Source organism: Lethenteron reissneri, chromosome 27, assembly GCF_015708825.2.
Source record: "Lethenteron reissneri isolate LAM-NWPU_2019-01 chromosome 27, ASM1570882v1, whole genome shotgun sequence".
Classification (NCBI taxonomy): Eukaryota; Metazoa; Chordata; class Hyperoartia; order Petromyzontiformes; family Petromyzontidae; genus Lethenteron; species Lethenteron reissneri.
The window spans coordinates 6,333,323-6,349,288 of record NC_083805.1 but is presented as its reverse complement, the minus strand read 5'-3'; the positions used below and the strand labels follow the sequence as shown (position 1 = coordinate 6,349,288).

The 15,966-nt window shown below is 46.2% G+C and overlaps 1 protein-coding gene across 1 annotated transcript in view; it reads left to right on the top strand.

Annotated features, from left to right (window-relative positions):
• The window catches only part of BICDL1 (BICD family like cargo adaptor 1), a 40,395-nt gene that overhangs the window by 12,989 nt on the left and 11,440 nt on the right, over nt 1-15,966 (top strand). The window contains 2 exon segments of the mRNA XM_061561261.1: nt 11,636-11,752; nt 13,655-13,801. Coding sequence (XP_061417245.1) covers nt 11,636-11,752; nt 13,655-13,801 — 264 coding nt within the window.

Genomic DNA, 15,966 nt, shown 5'->3' with positions numbered 1-15,966 from the left:
TGTCACACCTCTGTGCCACTCCCCAGCGGCCTTGTCGTGTGGCCCGAACTGCAAAGTCCACGTCCACACGAGAGGGCCGTTCGTTATCGCCAACGGCGTTCGCTCGGCCTCAGCACGGGCAGTCGCGTCTCTGGCACGAAACGTCCCATGACACAAATCTGTAACAAGGCAGAGAGATTGGAATTTTTGCTCTACGTGTTGGCACATTGCAGTTGTGGCAGAGTGCCCAGATATGAGAGTGAGCGAGGGCCCCTTTGTTTTGTGCTAACCTTGTCACCAGGCCCCCCGAGAAGACCGTGGTCTCCCTCCCTCTCTCTCTCAAGTGAGCATTCCTGTTGAGAGAGGACAAAGCCGTTTTTAATAAAGGAGGCAGCGTGGACATCGCTATGGCGGTGGCGCAGGGGTGAGCACACTGCGCTATGAAACCCGGTGACCTGAGTTCGATTCCCGGTCGTGGCTATCATCAAGTGACAAGTGTTTGTGAACCAGGGGGGGGTCCCCACCCAAGACCTCCACTCAGGCCCCCCACCCAGGAACCCCGCCCCCCCACCCCCCAGGTCCCCCCCCCACCATTACCAACCAACTTCACCAACCTGTCACTGATCAGCGCAGTGAATGTACGGTCAAGCGAGCACCAATCACGACTGATACTTGTGGGCACGAGTTAATCCATTTCATCCAGCAGTGGAGTGATCGATATCGTGACACCGCCCCGCGACTGGAGGATCATTATTTGCATCGCCATGACGTGCAGGGCCCCCGTACCTGCCAGGCAGGTTTTGTCCATCCGAGTTCCGGTTTGGCGACTTCTGCGAAGGTCAAACGCTTCCTCCCAAACATGTCTGCCGGGGCGTTTTATATTAAATATTAAGCAAATACAAAACGCGCAAAGTCGCAACAAGCAAAAGGTGCTGCTTGAGACTTGATTAATAAACGCTGGCACGCTCGCCTTGACCTTTGATCCACGCTGATGTCTGCGATCAGAGTGGTGGATGGGCTGGCTGATTGGCATTAACTCGCCTCGCTTTTTTTAATGGACTGGTCCGGATTGAATTGAGGATCTTTATACTGCACGAGCATATCCCCCCCTACACACCTGCTGGCATTGTATCTGTATGCAGGATTTATGACGAAGTAACGTACCTATTGTGTTTATATTTAGTTCAGTGGTGTCAGTGACGCCCGTACAATGTGGCGTCTGATCGAGACAATGGGTGTGTCAAGATTTGATGACAGGTGATGGTATGACACCTGACTCACTGTAACATTGGTTTTGCATGATGTATCAAAACAAACGCTGCCAGTAAAAACACCTGTCGTCTTGAACAACACGGCCTCCATACTTAGGTGTGTTTTGGTTCATACGCAGGACTTGCAGAAGGGCAGAAGATGATATTAAAAGTAATATTTAAACAAACTTTTATTTTTTAAACACGCTTTAATGAAATGTACCCTACTCGTAATGGCAGAACTCCACGACTCGATGAAGTGGCCCCGAAGCTTGCCATCACGTAAGGGGGCCATGGTGATTTACAGCCAACGTCAGTTGAGCGTGGACAATTATACCCAAGGCGAAAGGTAACATTTAAAAAATAATGTTTAAAAAAAACTTTCTTGATAGAATATAGTATTGTCATCAGTATGACATAAGTATACCAAGTTTGCAGTCGATACCACATTGGGAAGTGGGTAAAAATTGAGTTACAAGATTTGAGGATACGACGACAACAATTAGAACAGAGTGAGTTAGATAAAAGCGTGTAAAAAGGATTATTTATTGTAGCATGAAGGTTATTCAAGAGCTATGACAGTGTAATATTCAAACTTTAGGCAGCCGTGGCCACTTAGCTCTTCTATACAGTGTAAATGTCGTGTCCAGTAAACACTGTCAAGGTATTCACCATCAGTGTCGTCAGTGGACTCGCCATGCCTACTACATCTGCCCTCTCATCTCACCCCACTTTTCACACCTCCGATTAGCACGGTTGGCTACGTACCGTGTTAAAGAAGTGCAGCGTACATACATACATACTCCTTTTCACACTCCTACCTCTCCATTCTCATCTATGAACTAACAAGTATAACCCGTAAAAACAAAGTGTTTCACTATAAATCCTTTATATGCGTGGCGGCTAGAGTCCTCTCGTCCTCTGGCTTGAGATGGCTGCCACCTATGGGTCAGATGATTGCATGGCACCATTAAGCAATTGGTAATTAAATATAATATTTTTGTCCTAAAAATTGTAAAATTTTGGAATAAAAATTTCACGAACATTAATTGTCACGCACAACGAGTCTGTGTGGAAAATGTCAGCTCAATTAGATCACGGGAAGTGGGATAAGCAAGCAAGCGCGCAAGTGAACTTAATATAAACGATTTAAAAATGAATTTTTTTTTCCATTTTAACAGATAAGGCCCACTGACGTGTATAGCTCTTTTTCAGAAGTGACCTGCCCACAAATGAATGCTCAACGAAGTCACCAGTCGAATATTTCAAACTCATGTTTTTTTTATAAATGTGAAGAGAAAAACCTGGAGGAACCGGAGAGAAATCTTTGCGATCACGGGGAGAACACGCAAACTCCAAATATACAGGTGTCAGGGTCGGGATAAAACCCACGACCTCCTGGAAACCAGGCGAGGTAGTTAACATCTCGCCACCACGGCGCCATTCAACTTCCCTTCATTGTACTCTCCCGACCCCCAGACAATCTTCACTCAGTGGGAGGTCGCCCATTGTCTGGAATTCCCTTCCCATCGCCGTCTGTGCTGTCGACTCTCCTGCCCCTGTTCAAGACTTTCCCCTTCTCCTCCCCTTTGCCTATGACTGAGCGCCTCTCTGCAGTATTAAATAGACATGGGCTCGCCGCTTCTGCACGACGTCGTGAGATGCGGCCGCATTTAGATGCCATGTAAAATCCAAACCTGTATTGCATTCGTCAAATCGTGGCAGTGAGGATGTGAGACACATCCTGACCTGATGTGACCTTGCACAAGGTCTCAGTGTCTTGCTAAGGAGCTTGATGCTGGTCGGGTATTGTGCGGTTCTCGTTTGCGTGTGTCTCCCCCCCCACCGCCACCCCCGGTCCTTTTGTGCTGTGCTCAACAGAGAGACGGAGAGAGCACACGGGCAGGGCGATTGCCTTCACGTTTCTCCTGTAAAGCAGTTTTAACGCACACGCAAGCAAAAAAAAATTGCACCTTGACTGTATCGTTTCGGGCATGCACGGATAAGGCACTTCTAGAACCACGCTGTACTTGCGTGCCCTTTCGCTGAACGCGCACGATTCCATCGATTTGCCATGAAAAAATGTCATCTAATCTAAGACATTTAAAAAAAAATCTGTTTTCTTTTATATTTTCACTTTTTTTTTACATGTACAAGGCTCGCGTTTGTGTGGTTCTTGGAACACCACCACCCTGCCCCATCAATCGGCGTGCTCCATAAATCTTGCCCTTCACTTTTTTACCGTACTGTACTTAAACTTCTTCACAACGCATAATTGCCAACCCATACCTATTGCAGCGGTAGTCTGCTGACTATCTTGTTTTAAATACTGTTTACCGCAATTAGATTTTTCACAGAATCACATCGGCAATTTTTATTTACTACATTATAGTGGCACAATTAGCTTTGAAAGTCGGTACGTGGTAAAAAAAAATAGTTTCAAAACCGGCAGCTTGCTTCCTTAAAGCTGTACAGTTGACAAGTATTATGATAATGGATCTTTTTGTAGCTATTATCCATGACTATTGCATTTTTAAAGTTTCAACTTTACAGAATTGTAATGCGGTCTCGTATCTCTCAGCTGACAAGAGCGCAACTGCGTGACATTACAAGCTGACTGTGCCAACCTAAGGCTTAATTGTTATTTTTTTCCCATCATTGAAATTTTTTTTTTTTTTTTTCAAGCATTAATACGGTTATTGTTGTATTTATCGTTGAGATGCAGTAATATACAATGGTGAGCTGTGGAGGATGTTCCACGCGCAACTGATAAGAGAAACATTCAACATTCTCTGCCTGTGACTCAAGCCCAATTCCCCCATCAGCATTTCACACGGACTGTATCCAAATGGGTGAAGCTGATGGTTGAAGAAGAGGTCACATTCCGAAATTTGTATTTTTGACACAGATGAATGAAAGGTTTACAAAAACAGTCGGCTTATACTGGGCATCAACCTCTGAATGATGTGCTATCTAAAAAAGGCAAGCTATGCGCAATGCCAAATCCTGAAAAGATGTGCGGTGTTAATGGCCAAGTTAAACAAGTACACTGTAACAAACTTGACCTTTTTCATTGTATCAGATCTAGCATCAGATGATATTGCACTAAAGTAAACAATTTTTTTATTTTTAAGAAGCGACCTGGTCACAAATGATAGTTCAACGAAGTGGCTTATCATGTGGACATTTATAGCAGCCAAATACTCTAAACAAATGTTTCTAAATGTGGAGGGAAAAACCAGAGGACGCGGAGAGAAATCCATGCAACCACGGGGAGAGAGAACATTCAAACTCCAAATATACAGGCATCAAGGTCGGGATCGAACCCACAACCTCCTGTATACCGGACGAGGTATTAAACATCTCAAACATTGTGGTGCCCATTGCTGCTTATCCCACAGCAAAGCCACTATCCAGCCACAGCAGTGAATAGCATCGATGCAATGTTACTGCAGCCGAACCTGAGTCCCTACAGGAACGAGATGAATCTTGAGAATTTTCATCATCAACGTCGGCCATGACTAATCCGCTGCTAAATGAAGGCCCCTTCCCAAAGCCATCGCTGTCCCTCACGATCCTGCGCCGAAATGATAGATCTAGCGCCTGCACACGAGTTGATTTCTTCTCCACGTCTCTGTCATTTCATAAAGAAGAGACTGGGGGCAGAGAAACACAAGGAGGTTTGATACAGGGTGAGGGAATTGGCAGTAAAAATTATCACCCCGTTCTGCCCTCTGCCTTCTTTGCATTCTAATAACATTATTTTACAGCGATAGGAGTTGAAAGCAGAGCTGTTTTCCTGACATGCTGCTGCATTGTTTACCTTTGCTTTCGATTGCGTGATGAATTTGCACGTATTTGGTCAAGCGGTAAGGAGTTAACCGCCTCCATTCCACGCCTTTTAAATAGCATGAAAGGCTGCAGAATTTGATTTTGAGATAAGGGAATGTTTTACCCCCTTTAAAAACGGTCTCGATGACAAGAAAAAATACAACTCCCACAATCCCACAATCCCCCCACCCACCCCCTCGCATACCACATAGCACTAGTTGACGTTCCCTGTGATTATGTACGTCGTCGTCATTGATGGAAGTCATTTCATTATTGCAAATTCACGCTTCAGAACATTTAATAGATGTTGGAGTGATGCACGAGAACGGGGCTTGGCCAGTGGGAGTTCAAGTGAAATTAACATACTGTACTGGTGGTGTTGTATGTATGCATGTTGAACTTCTTTTGCACCATACGTAGCTGACCGTGCTGATCGGAGGTGGCATAAAATGGGGTGGAGAAGTGGCGACGCAGTGGTTAGTGCATTACAAAGTCAAGTAAACTAACCAATTTTTTAAACCATTTTACCAGGTAAGACCCACCTGAGCTATTAGCTGTTTTCTCAGAAGCAACCTGGCCACAAGTGATAGCTCAGTGTAGTGGCTTACCACGTGGAAATGTATAGCGGCCAAATGCTCTTAAATGCAAGTTTCTAACATGAACCTGTCAACCTGAGTTTAATTATTGTGCTACGGCTAACGTCAGTGGTGAGGCGATATCTGAGCCGGTCCTGCGCCGGCCCCCTCTTTCTTCCCCTCACCAGCTGACATTGACCACGGCGATGAATAATGGTATTGAAACAAACAAACAAATCCAACAATGGGTTAACAGAAGGACATTATCACGTGACCCAACCCAAAAAAATCTATTGTGCGTCGTAATAATGGGCTGTGGAAATATAAGCGGTAAGACTTGGTAGTATTTTTTTTATTACTTTGGAGAGAGTATTAACCTTTTTTTTCTTACCAAAAGGAAAATAGCCGAATTTTGTTGTCGACACATCACTAGATGACTGGCATTGAGCAAATTTCAAAATTTTTGTGTTTGGGCTGTAGTGGGTGAGGCTGCGGGCGTTTATGTGCCTAGGCAAGTGTGTACTTGTTAGCACTCAGACACACTTGTCCAAACATGCACGCATGCATGCCCAAGGTTTGTTTAAACGTATTGCATGATTTCCCAACAACTATTTTACTGCTCAGCTAATTATGTAAGTACTTGATTTGGCCTAGGCTGCGTTGGCAGTGGTGCACAAATTTAAAAAAATCAACACATTCGTCAATAACATGGTCGTAAAAATATATATTACACAATCTTTTACGTTTCGGTTAATGGCCCTTTCTTCATGGCCTTTCTTCAGCACATGTGCGATGAAGAAGGCCCACTGACCGAAACGTTGCCTGTTGTGTATTTTTTCCTTCTTTAGGGCAGCGTTATTGACCATTGCGGCCATTTTTTTTGTAATTGTGCAAGTGCTCTTTAAGCCACAGTGATTCACAATGTATTTTACGCCTTTTTAATTAGCAGATGGGGTAATGGAGCAGTGGGTGTCAAACCCGGTGACCTGAAGCTTTCATTCCTGGCCAACATTGGTGGCGAGTGATATCTGCCGAGGGTCTGGAGATCATACCTACCCCACAGGAGACGTTGTGAGGGAGACCTTCATCCAGCAGTGGATTGACAAAGGGCTGGACTTGTTTAATTAATTATATGCGAGGCCTTGCAAGTAACATTTCGTTGAAAACTGCTTCTATCAGCGCTTCTATTACCTGCAGTTCCTATCAACCACATCACCGGATCGATGCACTAACCTTTTTACTATCCGCGCATAAATGTCTCTCACCGTATAATCTGCACTTTGCACGGATAAGAGGAATAACATGGCAGTGTGTCAGAAAATGTATCCTATTATCCGCATTTGCCCACGCTTCTTCCTGATACAAGCGGATAATGCCCGCCCATAGTGTCCACACTCTTCGCCCGTATCATTACGGATGAGAGGAATTTCCCGTTACCAGGCATCTCTGGTAGGCACACTTCTCAAGCCTGATAGTGGGTAACGCGTGAGATTGGCCAGTGGTGGAGTGAGAGGCCAGTGAGGGATTTGGAGGGGAGCGGAAGGATCATCCATGTCGCTTGATAAAAATGACAGATTCTAATGTCTGAGATGCCACTCCAATTGCAGGAGACGTGTGAGGTCTGGGTACGTAGTGAAGAATCGAGCCATATACATAACATATACCAAACACTATATATCAGTGGGAATATTGTTCGCTATTAGTATAGTTTACAGCTCTTTGCTTGTAAAATGGAATTACGTATTATCTACCATCAGTTAGCTAACCATTGTACCTGCCCATTGAACCTGCCCATTGACGTAACGTCGATGGGTGTGACTTTCATTGGGCCAATAACCACACAAGTACAATACTGTCACCTTATTTAGGTTTTATTGTCTTGCCCAGTGTTGTGATGCAGCGTTCAGAAGTGTGGTCTCCTAAAGCTTAAACCACGACCGAGACCTATTACACAGAGTAATGCTTAAGAGGAAAAGGTAGCACGAGTGATTTGCATTTTCTTCCAGTTTGAGACTCTAAAAATTAACCCGTAAAAACTAAGTTTTTCACTATAAATCCTTTATATGCGTGGCGGCTAGAGTCATCTCGTCCTCTGGCTTGAGATGGCTGCCACCTATGGGTCAGATGATTGCCTGCCACCATTAAGCAATTGGTAATTAAATATAAAAAAAAATCCTAAAAAGTGTAATATTTTGCAAATTTTTTTTCACGAAAATTCTTTGTCACGCACAACGAGTCTGTGTGGAAAATGTCAGCTCGATTGGATTACGGGAAGTGGGTTAAAAAACGACGTAAAGATTTGCACGGTCGTAAGCGCGCAAGCAAGCAAGCGAACTTAATATAAAGGATTTAAAAATAGATGTACTGCACTGTAGGTGTTCGCCAAGAGTAGGCGTGTACCGAAACACACCCTTGATTCGAATGTCACGATTAAATTCAGGCGTAGATCGTAATAATTGTTTAACCATTCTGGGGTGGATGTAGAATCTTTGAAGTTGTAGTTTTCAACTCTTTGGCAAGCAAGGCTGATGCCAACTGTTCTCAAAAGTTGTACTTTTAAAGAATTTTTTTATCACGACAATGACATAAAAAATATTCTGGGCACCAATTATTTTCTTGCACACTTATTAGGCCAAGAGAGACAACTTGAGGAATGTGTAATAATTTAATCACATTTCCAAGGCAACATTTTCATGATGGCGTGAGGGATATGAGTTCGCATGGGTCACTGACCGGAAAATTCCTATCAACGCTTCCCCTCTTGGGCCACACGCATGGCTTACTAACCCAGCAGAAAACAACAGCAGTAGCAGCAGCAACAACAACAACTTTAATTTCCAGCAAAAAAACAACTTTGCTAGCCACAAAACCACAAACCCCCTGCTATTATTACGTGAGAGAGAAAAAAACCCAGCCAAGTGCGTTGGGCGCGGCGTTAAACTGCCCCGTGATTTAGTGCGATGATCTAGAATGGCACAGTCCGTCCGCTAAGTGAGCAAATTCACGTGGGAACCCTTGCCCGTGCCGCCTCTGATTGCCGCCTGCCCGTGCCCTGCCCTGCCCACCGTTGGCCGCTCAGCAGACTGCGGCGCTTAATTATTTCGCCGGCAGGCAAATGAAGCGTGGCCCGGTCGAAACTCCATGCCGAGTGGTTAATTAACGCGAGCGCTGCGCAAGAAGGGGAAACCGGAGGAGGCGATCGGCGCTCTGAAGAGGGGTGGCTCTTGTGGAATGACAAATTTCCACTGACAGGGGCATTGCGGGCAGGTTCGTGTGGTTTTGTATTATTATTTTCCTGTCATTTGCGGGTGAATTCATTTCGTCTCGAGTCTGTCGGTGAAACGCTCGCTGCGAAAACTCCCAGGGAATGGGTTGGGGTGTTTGTACGGTTTGAACAATATACACAACCCTACCACCGTTTAAACGAAATATATTTATTGGAAGTTAATTTGTATTGGGTGTAGAGAGACTATCGATGAAGGCCTGTCGAGTGACCACGAACTTACCGCTGCCCATTCATCGATACGTTCCAACTTAGCACATGTTGAAATATAATTAATGCCAACTTTACCCGTAACGAAATACCGTTGATTTCGAGCAAAAGCAATGTGCTCGCATAGGGGTTTGTTTTTTGTGGTTGTGCTGTAGAACTCCTTTCAGGTCAACACAAACAAGCCACGGCACAAACCCGAGAGCACGTCGGAGAGCTAAAAGTACGTGTTTGACTCCTATTAGTTGTTTCTGTCGGCCGTGGAGTAAGAGAGACACAAACCCATAGCGACATTCTCATCCTAGATTTAAAGTTTTCGTGACTGCAGGGATCCATACTCTTTGGTTCTTTCGGTAAAGTCACGTAGGTATAAAATAAAATAAATTAAATCACGACGTTTTGATTGCAACACACGCAATCATCATCAGGTGGGAAAACCAGAGCAATAATCTTTTTTCTCATTGTGTCCGTCGTGTCAGCTTGATGCGTCCTGGCCACTTCATTTGTACCAATATACTGAAAACCAACGTCGCTCTTCACGATTGGTGCACTCGTGAGCAACTGACCATTAAAATTGCACGACGAAGCTTTTTCGCATCCTTGGTGTCTGCTTTTTGATCATGAAAACCACGTATCCATCGTACTTTTATGCGTTGGCTGTGCTTGTGGTTCTAGATTTGAAGCTTTCGTGACTGCAAGGAATCATATTCTTAGGTTTTTTCGGTAAAGTCACGTAGGTAAAACATCAAAATTAATGAAAATAAAATAAAATAAAACAAAAAATCACGACGTTTCGGAGGCAACACAAGTCTCCGTCATCAGGTGGGACCGTCACAGCCGAATTAGCTGCATCAAGTGCTCATCAGAATGTTCTGATGAGCTCCCCCCCCCCTCTCCTCCCCCCTTCAACTTGCTTATAAGGGATTACATCTTGAATCATTGCCTCACTTGATGCAGCTAATTCGGCTGTGACGGTCCCACCTGATGACGGAGACTTGTGTTGCCTCCGAAACGTCGTGATTTTTTGTTATATTTTATTTTCATTAATTTTGATGTTTTACCTACGTGACTTTCCCGAAAAAACCTAAGAATGTGCTTGTGGTATTGTGTGTGTTATTGTTTGGTATAAAAAATTTAATGCACGAGGCAGGGAAATTCACTGTATTTAAGAACATCCCAAGAGTGTTCTGTAAGGGTAGTTGCTAAGCATCGCACTGTTGTGATGTGGTCAATCTTTGCACCGATCTCGTGGGGATTGCTGAACGTTGCAGATTCCATGCATGGCAGATTATCATCGCCGTTAATTGTCGTCATTTGCCTCCTTCAGCTTCGGTTTTTTGTGCCTCTATCAGAATATTTTAATGCGTAACAAAATGTAAAGGGTACAGAGTACGGTACTTCATAACTGAATGTAAAATGACCTTCCAAAAAGGGGGCAAAAAAAGACATTCTAATAATTTTTTTACATTTTACACATGTATATTTTATTTAGAATGCTTGGTGAGCACAGGCCCAGAACGCGAAGCATCCAGCAACAGACGGCACGATCCAACGTGTGTGTTTGGGTTGTGCCGCGAGTTGTTCGGCATGTTGTCCGACGTTCCGCTCCGCGTGCTTAGACACTTTTGCGCGAACTGCAATCGGAGAGCTATTGCAACACGACCACCGGAACCAGCTGCAGTCCACGAGTACAGTGGGCCCAACGGCACCGCTGGAGGTGTAACTGATAACGCGATGCTCGTTTCTGGAGGCCAGGGTCACTGTAGCCTTTGCGCCTTAAAGCAAAGTTAGAGCTATTTTTTTTGCAATAAGGGATCTATTGTTTAAACACAGTTTGCCGAGGACAGGCTTTTAAAGGCCCAAAACACCAGGTGGCTGAGCGACAAAGAGACCTGAAAGTTGTAGTAACTGTTTATGTATGTTGAACTTCTTTTGCACCGTACGTAGCCAACCGTGTTAATCGGAGGTGCCTAAAAAGGCACGGTTTTTAACTGTGCGGTATACAACATAAGTAGATTAGAATGAACACGTTTCGTGTGAATTTAGAAATGTTATAATAACCCATGGTGGGAGGGGGGGGGGGGTTTTGTGGGGGAATAGACGATGAGAGGGAATTCCAAAATTGAGCAGTGCGAGGAAGGAATCGTAAAAACGTGGTGCCTCAGTGGCGAGATGTTAACTACCTCGCCTGGTATACAGGAGGTCGTGGATTCGATCCCGACCCTGATGCCTGTATATTTTGAGTTTGCATGTTCTCCAAGTGGTTGCGGGGATTTTTCTCCGGGTCCTCCGGTTTTCCCCTCCACTTTTAGAAACGTGCATTTCGAATATTTGGCTGCTATAAACTTTCACGCAATAAGGCCCCTTCGTTGACCAGGTGGCTCCTGAAAAAGAGCTGTGGAGCTCAGTGGGCCTTACCTGGCGAATAATCAATTAAAAAAAGGGTTGTGTTTTTGGCCTCGTAGTGCGGTGGCGGTTGATCGAAGTGTGCCCGCGTGTGTGTTCGCCAGGCGGGAGAAACAGAAACGCGGCTGTCGGCCGAGCTGACCAAACTGCGGGAGGAATTCCGCGAGAGGACCCGCGCCGCCGGGGTGCACGCGCTCAAAGAGACGTCCCTTCATTCAGAGGTGAGAACAGGCACAGACACAAAGACGAAGACCCCCCCCCCCCCTGCCGTATCACTTGAACAGACTGCTGGGGCAAGTGCTGTTCGCGAGTAACGCCTATGAAGCCCGGCACGGCATACGAGGGGGTGGGTGGCCAGCACCACGCCCGGCCGCCTTTGTCTCCCTAGTGGCGATGTTTACACACCACACCAGGTACTCATTTGAGGCGGAGTCGCCCTAGGGGGAGGACCAGGACCAGTTCAGATAATCGTCGCTGGTGTTGGCCGTGAGCGGGAATCGAACTCTGGTCGCCGGGTTCGTAGCGCAGTGCGCTAACCGCTACACCACCATGCCCCAAAGCACGCACACAGACGTGCGCGCACACACAACAGCAGCAGCCGCCATTCCCCACTAACTGAAGGTGATGTCACCACAGCACTTGTGCCAGGCCATGTGCACTTGCAGAATATCGCGTGAAATGTGGAAGGCTCGCCGTTGGCAGGGGGTCACGGGGCAGAATCAAAATCTTTATTTAGAGTAGAGGAATCCGATGAGCTATGAAGCTCTTTTTCACAGATGTCCAGTATAGCGGGTCAGATGTTACGGGTTAAACGACTAAGATCACTGCCAAGATGCAACGCCTGTGCTGCCTGCTGTGCCGACGTGCCAACACACTGCGATGCACACACCTGCTACCTCGTGCTGTCCTCACAGCTCAAGATGAGCCTTGCGTATCACGAGACTGAAAACCCATCGCAGGCACCGCTCAAACCCGTGTTATAAGCATGCGCACTTACGCCTCAACGAAGGCACGTTTTTCAAATATGTGGTCTACAACTTTAGCCCACGTAATACCATTAATATTCTATATGTTGAAATTGCATGTGCTACAATGCTTTAGCTGTGATTTCACACGCAAACACAAGTACCGTGGCATCTGTTATCAATTGCATGTAATTTCCATCATAACCTGTATTCTCCGCCTTGGCTCGGAGCTCATCCTTGTGCCAGTGTTTTTCAAGTTGAAGCCAAAACCGTGGATGAATAGCTGCCGACAAAGCTGCTGTGACCCACTTTTGGGTTTGGCCCAAGATTCCTACCTTGCAAAAATAATTCGCTGTCCCCAGACTGTGACCCAAGTTTTCTGTTGGTCAATACCTCGTCTGCATTGTTACCTACTTATCCGCGTTGACGTAGATAGTCTGTAAGAGTACACGTTTCTTGCAACAAATGGCCAATTCAATGTATCGGTGCACAACAGCCCTTTTCCAGAATTAGTCGCAAGAAAAGCTATCGACCTTTGTTGTTTTGTATTTAATAATAATAATTGACATTTGTAAGGTGTATTTCACCAATAGATCCCAATGCGCTGTGCATTCATAAACTGTCACGATTCATTAATTGGTCCGCAATTGTTCTCGATTATGTCTGCTCGACTGAGAAAGAGGATACGCCATTAAATAAGATATTTAATACTTGAATAGTAGTCAAATGGGAGAACAAATCGTCATGTCACTGTGCTCTCGAATAAGAATCTTGCAAACCCGGTTGGTATTTGGACATTCGATCGTAAGCCTTCCATTATTGATGACAGCCCCCCCCCCTCCCTCTGTCAAAGAATCTTTGAGAATATCAACAATGGCTTTGAGTGAGCCACATTGCCCGGTGCTGGCACAACTCTACAACCGTGCGAATCATTGACCCTCGAACGGGAATAGTTCCGCTTGACGTCGCACCCGTTGCTCTATCGCTCCCTCCACACAATAACCCCCTCCTCGTTCACTCACCGTCCACCCCCCCCACCCCCACCGCACCTCTCCTTCCGCATGGCCCATGTCCACCATTCCCCCCCCCCCCCACCCCGTCGCTTCACCTGCCCCTCCGCCACCGCCCCCCCCCCCCCGACCCCAACTCCGTGTCCAGCTGCGAGTGCTTCTGGAGCGGCGGCGTGAGCTGGAGTGCAGGGTGTCTGCCCTGCAGGAGGAGAACGCCGCCACGCAGGGAGAGCTGGACGAGGCGCTCGCCCGCTCGGCCATGCTCGAGCGCCAGGCTCACGGCGCGCAGGTGCAGGTGAGGCGGCCGCCAGCGCCCCTTCCCCCCCCCCCCCCACCGAGCGGTTAGCGTGTCCAAACTAAAACTCAACGGTTTTTTTTCTTCTTGGTTCTTTCGGTAAAGTCACGTAGAATGGAAGTAATAAAATAATAAAATATTAATAATAAAATAATTCTCACGACGTTTCGGCCACAACGCAAGCAGCCGTCCTCAGGTGAAGACCAGGTCTGTCGGGGAGACAGCCCATTCAGACGCTGTCTCCCCGACAGACCTGGTCTTCACAGCCCATTCAGACGCTGTCTCCCCGACAGACCTGGTCTTCACCTGAGGACGGCTGCTTGCGTTGTGGCCAAAACGTCGTGAGAATTATTTTATTATGTTTTATTTTATTATTTTATTATTTCCATTCTACGTGACTTTACCGAAAGAACCAAGAAGATGAATCCCTGCAGTCACGAAAGCTTTAATCGAAACTCAACGGTTTTGTTTTATTTCACCAGGTAAGGCCCACTGAGCTACGTAGCTCTTGTTTAGAAGCGACCTGGCCACAAATGATAGCTCAACGAAGTGGCTTATCACGTGGAGATTTATCTCAGCGAAATACTCTAAACGTGTTATGTTGATTCTAAATGTGGAGAAAAATCCACGTGACCATGGGGAGAGAGACACGCAAACTCCAAATATACAGGCATCAGGGTCGGGATCGAACCCATGATACTCCTGAATGCCAGGCCAGGTAGTCAACATCTCGCCACCGTGACGCCCGTCTGCCACCTGTTACGGAGGTTCGTAGGCCGAAGGCCTGTGGCCGCCCTGGTTATTACCGCGGGTGACATAGTCATAGAGTGCTATGCGTCGTCTGCTTCACGATGCACGTTGAAGGCCCTGTGACGTGGTGAGCATGCCAAGCGTGCTGGTGCCACGGTTCAACACTTCCACATTTGAAGATTGTTCGCAATTTACCTAATTAGGCAAGGCCACGTAGCAACATCACCCCCTACTGCCAAACGACTGCAGACTATACCCGTCTGTAAAGCGTATGAATGGCGCAATTCCCATATAAACACTATTGCCTTTAATCCGAGTGATACGAACACCCATTCACCTCACCGATTATTAATGTTATTTACTTTTTGCCCTGCATATAACAGGTAAATGCTCAAACAAATAATTGTATTAAACAACGACATCGACAATTGACAAATGAATAAACACCTGATAATAATACTATCTCCCTGCACTATATTCCGCTTAATTGAAGATTAGCAGAAACTTCGAGAAAGTTGCTGTGCCCGTGCCACAGTGCACCCCAGACTCTACTTTGCATAAACACAACGTCTCCACTCTCTGTGTGACACCTCATAGTTGGCATGTAACCATTCCCCTATCGCCATTTGATGTATTGTCATGAATCTCGGGGGGGTCTTGATTTGATGTCAGAATCAATTTTGTCACCTAGTTTGTATTGCCTTCTCGCGTCTATGTTGTGTCTCGTTTGTTCTGTTAGCTTTTGTGCTAATCTGTACGGCAGATTAGTGGTTAAATCATAAATAACCGATTCTTACGCAGATTAGGTGAAAGTCGGGTTTACTTGTTTAACCGGCTAAGAACTCGAAGAGACCAGGAGACGTGTCATTCCCCTCCCCTCTGATTACCGCAGTTGGCTATGTAGGTTGCGAAAGAAGTTCTACATACAGTAAAACCTTGGATTGCGAGTAACTTGGTCTGCGAGTGTTTTGCAAACGAGCAAATTTAAAATTAATATTAATTTGATAAACGAGCGAGGTCTTGCAATACGAGTAGTACGAGTATATGCTTTGTCTGCCGAGCGTCACGTGATCGCAGCTGATATACGAGTGCTTTGGATTACCAACACGTTTCCGGAACCGAATTATGCTCGCAATCCAAGGTTTTACTGTACATACATTTGCAAGTGACCTGATCGCACGATTCTGTAAACGCGCCATCGGCGTAATCGTCGTTTTTAATCGACGAATTGTCACGCGCCCACTCCCGTGGCTCACCGCCGCCTCGGCCGGTGTTCCCCGTGCAATCCTTTCGGTGCCCTTCTTATAGGGTCGCGTGCCGATAGTCGTTTTTCGCGTGTGCGCGGCGCGCACTCGCGCGTGTTTCGCGCGCGGTGGCGGCTGGCGTGCTCACCCTTGACCCCGTGGTCCTCCCTT